Below are 11,234 nucleotides of genomic sequence, written 5' to 3'. Positions count from 1 at the left end.
ATATAAGCCATACAGTAAGTGGATGAAGTAATACATTGTACAGTGTCTGTGCAAAACAAGGCTGTACTCTCTCATTTTGTTTCATATTCCTGCCTTTAATAAAACCAAGTGTTTTAGAGATTTTGTTAAGTAGGACCTAACTTTGTAATTGTACTGTACAACTGAAATTGACTATTAAGACAGAACATTCTATTAATAGGAATTTTTCCATTGAAACAGTATACTAATTCTGTTATATGAGAAGTTGAATTTGAATTTCAGATAATGCTACAATAATGGCATAACCTAATTCAAAGTTAAACGCATAAAACGATAGAACTATCCATGTATATAGCCACTGATTTCTTATTTACATATTATCTGAATGGTTGCTGTTGCATTGTAGTACTAAATAAGATTAAATAATACTTCCTGAACCATGAAATAAGTCTGTGGTGTTAGAACACCATTTTCCTTGATAATTAGGAAACTCATTTGCTCACAAATTATCTAAGGTACTGCAGTGATGTATCAAAGTGGTTCGTTCTTTTGAGCTACAAAATTGAGAAAATATTTCTAGTCATATTAAACATGCTTCAAAGACTAATTCCTACAACTAACTTAGAAAACTTCCTTCAGACTGTAGTAAACTAACCTTATTTGTAACAACCAAAAGCCATATGTGCAATATTAGAGATTAGTTTCTTCAAAATTAACTGGAAACTATAATATCTAAAAGGGATGCAAATGACTTTGAGGTTATTAGGTGCGAAAGGGAGAATTTTGATCCTCCAAGCAAAATATTCATAAGACTACTGTGATGTTACATTCTAAGAGGTTTACTGTATGCTAGCATGTTGTAAATCTCCTGATAGTATCAACTCAGGATATAAAACGTATTTATTTTGCCGTGAAAATTGAAAAACCTTTAACAGCATATATTCTTTAAGCAGCATACTACATGTATAGCTGATATATACAACACTGATGAATGCTGGTGGCTAAAATACAAAGTACTCTGCATACTATACCTGTACTTCAATATACAATTACTTTGGGTGCACTGAATGTAATTAAAATGTAAAATAACAGCTTTTAATAGTAAAAACAACCCATTGGACTCAAATGAATCTCATATAAGCTGTGTGTAGAACTTGTGTATAAGAACAGAAAGGTTTATTCAGTTCAGTTGATGAAAAACACAAAAGAAGATTTTTGATTTTGAACATTTAAAATAGATATTTTATATTTATTTAATCACTTTCTGTCAGAATTGATGTTGAATGAGACCCCCATTTCTTGGCTTATGATTTGAATCTGTATTTTCCCATTGGTCAATGGCTGAATAGATCTTATCTTGTGATACATTTTCAATTCATTCTTGTAGTAATACCACTGAATAAAATGTATCTGTCCAGTTTCTGTACACTAATTGTTAAAGTCTGGTAACATATGCTGATCAGCCATCAACCAATGGAAAAGATGGTCTCAAGCCATAACCCATGAAAATGAAAAATTGTGGTTGAATTATCAACTTACATGAGTTTCATTCAACTATGAAAAGTCATTCATTTTTACAATTATATTTTTATAAAGCATAATTTTTTGCACCACCTGGTATTGTTTTAATTGTTTCATCTTAATGTGCTTCTAAACTAGTTATTTAAAACTAAAACTAAAGTAACCCTTCTATTTTTGACATAATTAATATGTATGACATATTTTAACATTATATATAGTAGGGCAATAAAATAATGAAAGAATACCTCCAGTTCTGCTTGTTATATGGCATTAATAAAAGTTAATATAATTTTTAATTTCCTCTGGTTTATACTTGTAGATATGGGGTGATAAGTCTAATTGCCAGAGACTGCTCTTAAAGATATATTATACATAACATTCAGTAGTCATGTTATTTAATTTATGTTACTGTTTTATACAAGACTGAATGAAGCACTTTTACTTTTGCAAGAATATTTTTATACAGTTGGCAAGAGAAAATTAATATATTCATATACATGAATACAGCACCTGAATCATGAATACTAAGAACATAACATTTACAAGTCATACCTACATATTATACATGTAGAAAACACATTTCAGCTTCCTCATAAAACACTAAATGTACTGCTTCAGGTTGAAAATAAGATTAAAGATATCTGTTTCAAAATATGATTGTCTTTGACCACGCCTTTATCTTGTGGTCTTTAATGTACCTAGTGGCCTGCATTGTATGTGTATTAAACAATTGTTGCCAATAAGACCAATAGTATTTCAAAATGTCAGACCAGTCTTATGTAATTTCAATAAACTTCTGGAATTCATGCTACAGTGGGAAATCAGTATTCCTGCTTCATATTCAGGAGGTTTTGGCTTAAAATCTTGGTCTAGAGTAGCTAACCTGATGTTTTGTGAGGTTTCCTTTTTTCTGTCCAGTCAATTATGGCAGTATGTTCATTTAGGCCACAACTGCTTCCTTTCACTTCCTTTCCAATTCATTCTCTCATACAGTGCCATAAAGTTTAAACAACTGACAGCAAAGTTAAATGAACAAATCGGAAAGAACCCACATTAATAAATACTTTGCTGACAAAGTGTACTTCTGTCAGTATCTTCAGTATTGGGGGATACCTTGGAATCATCGATAAATCTACACATAAGGTAAGGTTGTCACAGTGCTTAATTAAGCACAAAAGTGGATTCATGAGTTTCATTATTAAATTCCGTGTATAGTACATAAGCTACAGTTAATAGTAAATAGAAGCATACATGTAATCGTGTATGCGAGAATTGTGAATAATGAAATCATCTTTGCTTGTAACTGATCATGAATCCGAGAGGTGCGAAAACGATATATCGAACTAAATTTGGTGTAGATGTGCAATATAGACATGTGCCTCTCGTAATGAAAGATCAAAAATGAATACTCGTATCTGACGATTTGTAAGAATGTTATCCTTATCAATAAGACAGGTAAGGATAGTGTAAGTTCGTAATGCGCTGCAATTTAGTTAATTTCTCTAAAATCTGTTTTGTTAGGTTATGATAGTATTTTGGTACGTACCATCGTTTTATCCATTCGTCAGTGTTACAGAACTGCTACTAACAGGTAATTTTGATCGGAAAATGCACATAAGGCTAGTTTTCATGGAGTACAGAGTATTGTTAGGGTGTGAACGTATCGAGGTAATGCTCCCCATCATTTTTTAACCTCTTCATACAGACATTGATAGTTTCTCATGATACAAACTGTGTAAATCTACTTACTCGTACTTATATTTGTATTTCCGTGATTTTTACTAACTGACTGTTGTTTATATGACACACTAATTAGTCAGCCTTTAGTGCTGGAATATTTAATCCTGTGAATAACACTTTCAGATTAGTAGAAAGCTTAAAGATGGTGCCCTTCTTCCATCAGATGTTTGTGCAGCCTGCCTGTACCAGGCTGAAAAACTGAAGACATTAAATATGTTCGTCAGATTAACAAAAGAAGTGGCTGAGATTCAAGCCAAAGAGGCAGATTCCAGGTATAAAAATGGTAATTAAATGGACCATATATATCTATGCAGAATTTTTCACAATCTCATGTCTTCATGTAAGGGACTGATAATTTGATTCATTTCAAGGTAACATCAGGTGCTTATTAGATGGTATTCCAGTAGCTGTCAAGGACAATTACTGTACGCTTAATGTTGAAACAACATGTAGTTCACAAATGTTGGAAAACTTTAAGCCTCAGTATAATGCAACAATGGTCCAGAAACTGCAGAATGCTGGGGCTGTTCTACTCGGAAAATGTAACATGGATGAATTTGCAATGGGGTAAGTGATGCTAGAGTTGTCAGTATGAAAACTCAGGTAAATATTGCTAACTTTTACAACTGCAACCACCAGTAGGGAATTAAGTTCTCAGACTTTAATCATTTTAGCACACTCAACAAAGAAAGATCTAAATCATTTTTAAACATTGCTAATCTACATAATCCCACAACATATTACTGAATTTGAACTTTACTAAATGTTGCTTGATCTAACATGGCTCTATCCAGTCCTGTCAGCCCTGTATTGGCATTATATCATATGGTCACGTAATTAGCCTCGACATCATGCCTGGTACTTCAGGAAAGATTTGATGTTCATACTATAAAGCACTGTTTCTGGGCAGTAAGCAGTGATAGGGAGTTTTGTATGAGGTTCTTCTTTATACCCTTTTCACTTCTATGCAGAGCATAGGGGCCTCCTTTCAGAGGTTTCTTGATCTATTTAGACATTTGGTAGAACTCCTTGGATGAGTGATCAGCCCATCACAAGGTCTCTACCTGTACACAGGACAGCAAAGTAAAGTAATGCTGTTCCACTATACACCATGTAGGCTCTTGGGGGGAGAGGAAGTATAGCTCCTACTCATTCTTGACCTCGGCACTAGATGGGGGTAAGTAGTCAGCATGACGCCTCGGCCATGCTTTACCCCCGGGAAAGGACCCCGGTACCCATTGTAGAGGAGGCTGGGTGGGTCCCAGAGCCGGTCTGGACACAGAGGCTAGAGGAAACATCCTCTGCCCCCATCGGGGATCGAACCCCGGCCGTCCAGCCCATAGCTAGTCACTATACTGACTGAGCTATCCCGACTCATTACACAGGACAGCACCACACAGAAAGATGCAAACAACCATCCATGCCTTGAGTGGGATTTGAACCCACGGTCCCAGTGTCCAAGCACACGAGGCCCACACCTCAGACTGCACGGCCACTGTGAATGGCTTTGTATAATAATAATATATTAAATAATAATTAAATTTACTCTAGTATTCCAAAATCCTAATTCATCATCTGTACATATTTACAAATTAATTTACTTGATGTGTCAATAAAAGTTTCTTCTTACAGGTCAGGCACTGTAGATTCAATCCATGGCCCAAGTAAGAATATTTGGCAGTCAGGAAAATGTGCAACATCCATAGAACATGTGCATAGTGTCAAAGTGAAATGCCGGGAATTTTATCAGCTTTCACCACCCAGCAGTAAAGGAAGTTGTAGTACTGTGGAAGAAGATGATTGGTTCATCGCAGGTGGAAGTTCAGGAGGCAGTGCTGTTGCAGTAGCTTCAGGAACTGTATTTGCGTAAGTGATCAGTATTTGACGGAAGTGGTATAGTATTAGTATGGTAACAAATATTTGGATCTAAGATGGTTGGAGTGACAAGAGGCCAGAGGATATTGCATAATGAGGAGCTGCATAAATTGTACTTTTAACCAAGTAATATTAGGATAAAATCAAGGAGGATGAGATGAGCAGGGTATGTAGTGTGCATGAGGGGAAATGAGAAATAAGTACAAAATTTTTATTTGAAATCCTGAAGGGAGGAGGCCATTCAGAAGCCTTAAGCTTTGGTAGGGGTATAATATGAAAAATGATTTTGATTGAAACAGGATTTGGGGATGTGGATTGGATTGACTTATCTTAGAGTAGGGACCATTGGTGGATTCTTGTGAACATGGTAATGAGCCTTGGAGTCCCATAATATGTGGTGAATTTCTTGACCAGGTGGACATACTATTATATTGTCAGAAATGATTCATCCTTATGGAGTAAGGTAGTTGGTGTGGTAACATGTTCCTAAGCAGATAATTAACACAATTTATGGCTGAACATTTAATAATAAAACTATGTTCTTTTGAGCAATAAGTTTCTATAATGTGAGATTATTGAGGTTTTCATGGCAGTAAATATGAAGATGTTTTTCATCTGGGACTTTGCATTGTGTAGTCTGGTTGGTCAGTATTACCAGTCTTCTAGTGCAGATATATACAAATTACACTGAATAAAGCTTGCAACAAATAAATACTACATCTAGTACATATGTCGAATGTGTTTTCTAATGTTTGTTTGAAGTGTTTTGCTGAAAAGGGCTGTGTACGTGAAGCATTGTAATACTCACAATTCAGCAGTTCAGGTTGTACAAAGAAAGTATTATGCACTTTTTATGTCAGGGCCCTTGGTTCAGATACTGGAGGTTCAACAAGGAACCCAGCTGCATATTGTGGTGTTGTGGGTTTGAAACCCAGCTATGGTCTGCTGTCTCGTCATGGTCTCATACCACTTGTCAATTCTATGGATGTACCAGGAATTCTGACAAGAACAGTGGATGATGCTGTTACACTATTAAGTATGTATAAGGAAAAAATTATGGGGAAAAATGTCAACATTTCTGTAAATGATTCATTAAGATATCTCCAAAAGTAATAAGTTACAGTCTATCTCAATTAGTAAATTCATTTTATACAAAATTTCTGGTTATGTAATTTACAGCATCCGGAAATTGTCAAACAAATCTTTCATCTGCAAGTATGTTTATAATTATTGTTAAGCCAAATTACATATCTTACTCTTTTGCAAACTGAGAAGTAAATATAGGCTGTTTTGCCTATTTACTCTGATGTTTAGTGCCATTTTTATGGAAGAAAGAGAAATTGTCTCGGTCTTCATCTTCACACTTCAAAATAATAAACTTTAACATGCATTATACTGATGTAGTTGATTGCCCAAGAAGACTTCATTGCACATCTTGGGAACATCCAAGTCTTCAATAAAGATTGTCTCATATGAGTTAATCCTGAAATAATATATAATTTAATATTCAGAGGAAATTCTTGAGAAAAAAGTGTGTAGTTTTTTTTTAAATAAATGTGGGCTTGTATCTATATGACACAAAAAATTGTAATTGTGCCTTAAGACTACAAATCATTGTTTAAGGTTAATTTTTTCAGATGTTCTTGCTGGATATGATCCACTGGACTCTACTACAATAAGAGATGATTTTATTCCATTGGATTTAAGCCAAGATATAGACATCAGTAAAATGAGAATTGGAATACCACAGGAATATCACTGCCCAGGGATTTCTGATGAAGTTTTGGAGACTTGGAGTGAGGTTGCAGACATTCTGGAGAAGGCAGGAGCAGAAGTAGTCTCAGTAGGTTGAGAACACTGACAAATCTTGCTTTATGTTATGATACCTCCATTTATGTTCATTTTATTCATTTGCATAAAGGTATTTAGATTTTCATATTACTGAATTTGGTAGGTGGTTATGAACATTTTGGAGGAACATTGGTAACCAGAATGTGTCACAACTCAGGATTAATTTTCACAAATATCTGGGCTGGTTATAAAATATTAGTCTTGATGGTGAACATAAAGAATGATAAAAATGTAATAGTTCAGTTTCTTCTAGGTTTCAATGCCTCACACACCATCATCAATAGCATGTTATTCAGTGCTGAATCAGTGTGAGGTTGCAAGCAATATGGCACGGTATGATGGCATTGAATTTGGACTGCGCACTGCAGAGAACAGGTCAACAGAAGAACTATATGCATCAACACGCAGTCAGGGCTTCAATGAAATAGTGAGAGGTCGCATCCTAGCAGGAAACTATTTCTTGCTACAAAGGTAATTATACCACATTCACTGGTAGAATGATCCCACTCTTTTTACTTAATTTTATATTAAAACAAGGGTGTAGCAGTTATTGGGCAAATAATAGTAGAGGCTTAGCATGATTCACCATCAAAAATTATGTGCTTACACATGAAGGGTGTGGGAGACATGCAGGAAAATTCACTCAGATGCAGATGGTCGTGAACCTGAACCAATGATGTGATAGATCAACAATGAAGTCCTTATCTCCAGGCTTTTGCACACATGAATACATTTTATGTAGGCTTCTGTGGTCTACATCGTCAAGTGTTCACATTGTGGTTCATTCTGTAAAGAGTATTTTTCCTGTTATTTCTGCCTTCTTCAATCCTATTGTGAGGAATATCATCAGAGAGTAGAAACATCAGCAAAATTTATTTACAGAATCTAGCACAGTTAAGGCAGCCTTGCTTTTCATAGTGAATGATCGAGATTTATGGTACAAACTCTAAGGTTGTCTTAATCTTGCATTTTTGGTGAGTTAGAAAAATTCCTTTGATCTTGATCATTGTAGGAACTACTCACAATATTTTGTCCAAGCTTTGAAGGTGCGTCGACTAATTGCCCAGGACTTTGCTCGTGTCTGGTCATCAGGCATTGATGTTCTCTTAACACCCACGACACTGACAGATGCTCCAAGGTATTCACAGTTTATTTCACGGGACAACAGAGAGCAGTGTGCCTCCCAGGATTATTGTACACAGCCAGCAAATATGGCAGGTAAGTGGTCTGACAAACTAATGTGGTAGTTGTTTACCAAAATATGAATACTCTTTTAACACGACTTACCTAAGATATGGAAGATATGTGTTATGTAATCTTCAGATATGAAACACATTATCTTCCTACTGCTGGCAGTTTTCTCCTGAACCATCAGAGGCTAGCTGAATGCAACAACCCATTTACGTGTATTAGATAAAGATGATTGTCAGAACAGTGCCAGCACATCACAGTTTTTTTCACCAAACATCTGATCATTCATGACACAATATAGGTTATATAAAATATCTACCTTAACACTTTTTTCTTTATAAATTTTCAGGATGCCCTGCTGTCACCATCCCCATCAAACTCTCAAAACAAGGACTACCTCTCAGCTTGCAACTTATGTCCCAGAATTACAGGGAAAATCTGTTACTTGCCATTGCAAGATGGATTGAGAGTGTGGTTGACTTTCCTCATCTAGAATTAGATATATAGGACTCTGTTCCCACGGTTATATCTCACCAACATAAAACTGATTACTCGTCTTCATTAAATGCCAAGACTGAGCCTGGTCTTCACATGCTCTGTATGCTTCCTTGGGATAGTAAGTATAACTTTCAAACATGAGTAAAATTGTTATTATATACTTAAAATTATTTGTTGTCAGGACTTTTTCCATTGTCTGTTTTTAAAATTCACGACGTTTCGGAGGCTGGATCTCTTTCTAAGGAACCCAACAGAGTAGGTACCTCTCACCTGAAGACGGAGACAGATTCAGCCTCCGAAATGTCGTTAATTTTAAAAACAGGCGATGGAAAAAGTCCCGACAACAAATAATTTTAAGTGTAAACTACCGTCATCAAAACTCTTTAGAATTGTAATTATATACATTAAGATAGTGGGATTACATGGAACCCAAAGTGTAAAGAATGTGGAAGTAGTGAAATAAAACTTCAGATTTTTCTGTGCAGCAAAAATGTTTGATATGAATCTGTACATAGATGTAGGGACTGTTAAACTGTATTACAGTAGGACAATGTCCAGACCTGGGGCATTTAATCCCTTTATCAGTCATAACAATTCCACAGAATTTAAAAATACTTATGTCATATAAAACATCTTTTTCACAGTTCAGTGTTACTAAAATTCCTTCTGATTATGAAGAAATTTACCATTGTTTTAAAATTTAAATGATGATGCAGCCATTCTCGCAACTGTTCCAGTGATGATAAGCCATATTGTAATGCTTATTCCCCCAAATGTATCTGTGGGCCAGCTGAAGATACTGTTGGTGGGATGAAGCCATTTTTCAGGTATAATTATCACTGGAGTGTATTTGTAGTTCCATACAAGAAACAACATTACCAGCTGCTGTAAAATAAATATTATTTGTTAATTTAACATTATCTAATGTTCTAAAATATAGTTTGGCAACAAATGTCAGATATGTTTGCAATAACTTTTCTTTTATATACTTACCATTATGGCTTGTGCTACGTATGTAATTACAAATTGCAATTTTACAAGCAAGCACATTCTTTCGTTTGCTGAAAGAAGACAGACAATTTTATAAATGGGATCAAACTCAAATTCAAAAACCACCAGCATCAAACTACTTCCAAATAAAGCTACCTCTAGACTTCAGTTCTTCTTGTACTTTATTTAGTTTGCGCTGAAGCCTGGCATGCTTAGCAAATTCATCTATCATTGATATACAGGCCATTTCTCTTTGAAGGACCAATATTTCATTTTGTAGTATTCTTTCTTGTTTTAATTCCATGCACAGGAGCGACAAGACCTAATAAGAGACAAAATTATTTTTATTGAATGCAATTAATTTATACACTTAACATTTTATGATGTTGGTTTATCATGAATGTTCTAAAGAATTTCCCTTAAATACTTGTAAACAGATATTTTATAGCAACCAATTTATCAAGCTTATTAATAAGACATCTAAAAATTATCCTTTAAAATTCTTCCCTATGCTAAAGCATGAAACCATGAAAAACATGTAAGGAGTGATCTCAACTGAGAATCAGCCCAATATATTTAGAGTCAGTGCAACAGTAATACTCCAAACTTCTATTTTGGTAATATCAGTTCAGTCTCTTACCACGTTACCAGTTATCGTACTGTTTGTATTACTCTCAAGGCTTGTGCCAGAACAATACTTAGAAATTGGTTCCCATCGTTTCTTTACAAATACTTACCAACACACTAATCATAACCTACAAATCTCATTCAATGTTCCTCCATAAGAAAGTGTTATTAAATAATCTACGAATCTATCATATAATCACATAGATCTGTGTTTTTATAGCAGACATTCAATTTAACACCAAAAATTAAGTTGCTAACCACTGCAGCAGCGAGCCCTACTTTTGCACCTAACGTAATTTACAAACCTAGACCTTGGTGTTGCTTACGTGTTTAATTATTATAGGATTAAATGCCCAAATAAAGCTAATGGCAGTCGTTAATATTAAGAGAACCATGCTTTAAGTCGATGACACCATAAAAATCTCGAAGACTTTGTATTATTGTTGTAAGGAACGTCACATGGATATAGTTTCACTCTTAGGTTATGCTCCACTTTTAGGGCTAACGCACACGACTTAACTGTCGACTGATTGTTGTGTCGTTGTTGGCTGAAGCATGCGTTCAATAAACGACGCGACAGTTCAGTCCATGAGCATGCGTATACGTACGACTAAACAGTCGGTCTCTTGTTCTCTTTTGTTCCACATTCTTCTCTCTATGCTCGCCGAGTACAGAAGTCAGGAATGTTGCAAGAAGATAATATCGAACAATTAATTGAAGAGGTAGAAAGACGCCCTACTCTTTATGACAAAAAATTAAAAGATTATGCAAATATCAATGTTAAAAGAGTACTTTAGCAAGAGATTTGTTCAGTTGTGCCAGTCTTTCTTCAAGTGAAATAGCGAGACGCATATTCGTATATTGATAGGTTATACTCGGTCTCAGCAATAATAGTTCATCAAAACTTTGTGTACTCATACGAAAATATGAAAAGAATTTTGCAGGATAATTCCGTAATGGTT

At 35.1% G+C, this 11,234-nt stretch overlaps 2 protein-coding genes across 7 annotated transcripts; one reads left to right on the top strand and one right to left on the bottom strand.

Annotated features, from left to right (window-relative positions):
• Positions 1–2,332: 2,332 nt before the first annotated feature.
• Positions 2,333–9,813, top strand: GatA (glutamyl-tRNA(Gln) amidotransferase subunit A, mitochondrial). Of its 6 annotated transcripts, none has more exons than XM_022081227.2 (9): positions 2,333–2,643; positions 3,404–3,523; positions 3,612–3,807; positions 4,873–5,106; positions 5,976–6,151; positions 6,753–6,958; positions 7,220–7,437; positions 7,979–8,184; positions 8,507–9,813. In XM_022081227.2, the coding sequence occupies exons 2-9, from the start codon at positions 3,454–3,456 to the stop codon at positions 8,662–8,664; spliced, it is 1,464 nt and encodes a 487-aa protein (XP_021936919.1). In that variant the 5' UTR covers positions 2,333–2,643; positions 3,404–3,453; the 3' UTR covers positions 8,665–9,813. The 6 variants fall into 6 exon arrangements, with proteins under 6 accessions (XP_021936919.1, XP_021936917.1, XP_021936916.1 ...); XM_022081225.2 differs by having other exon boundaries at positions 2,334–2,643; positions 3,364–3,523; XM_022081224.2 differs by lacking the exon at positions 2,333–2,643 and adding an exon at positions 2,820–2,955 and having other exon boundaries at positions 3,364–3,512; positions 3,622–3,807.
• Positions 9,128–10,878, bottom strand: LOC110838221 (guided entry of tail-anchored proteins factor 1-like). Its single transcript, XM_022081230.2, has 4 exons — positions 10,599–10,878; positions 9,802–9,967; positions 9,649–9,716; positions 9,128–9,540 (listed from the first exon to the last, which is right to left on the bottom strand). Exons 1-4 carry the CDS (start codon positions 10,665–10,667, stop codon positions 9,349–9,351), a joined length of 495 nt encoding a protein of 164 aa, XP_021936922.2. The 5' UTR covers positions 10,668–10,878; the 3' UTR covers positions 9,128–9,348.
• Between the last annotated feature and the right edge of the window lie 356 nt (positions 10,879–11,234).

Source organism: Zootermopsis nevadensis, unplaced genomic scaffold, assembly GCF_977971745.1.
Source record: "Zootermopsis nevadensis isolate Lab colony 2312 unplaced genomic scaffold, Znev_1.0 Znev_ptg000003l, whole genome shotgun sequence".
NCBI lineage: Eukaryota > Metazoa > Arthropoda > Insecta > Blattodea > Termopsidae > Zootermopsis > Zootermopsis nevadensis.
Note: the sequence above shows the minus strand (reverse complement) of the source record. Positions and strands in the feature narration are given on the sequence as shown.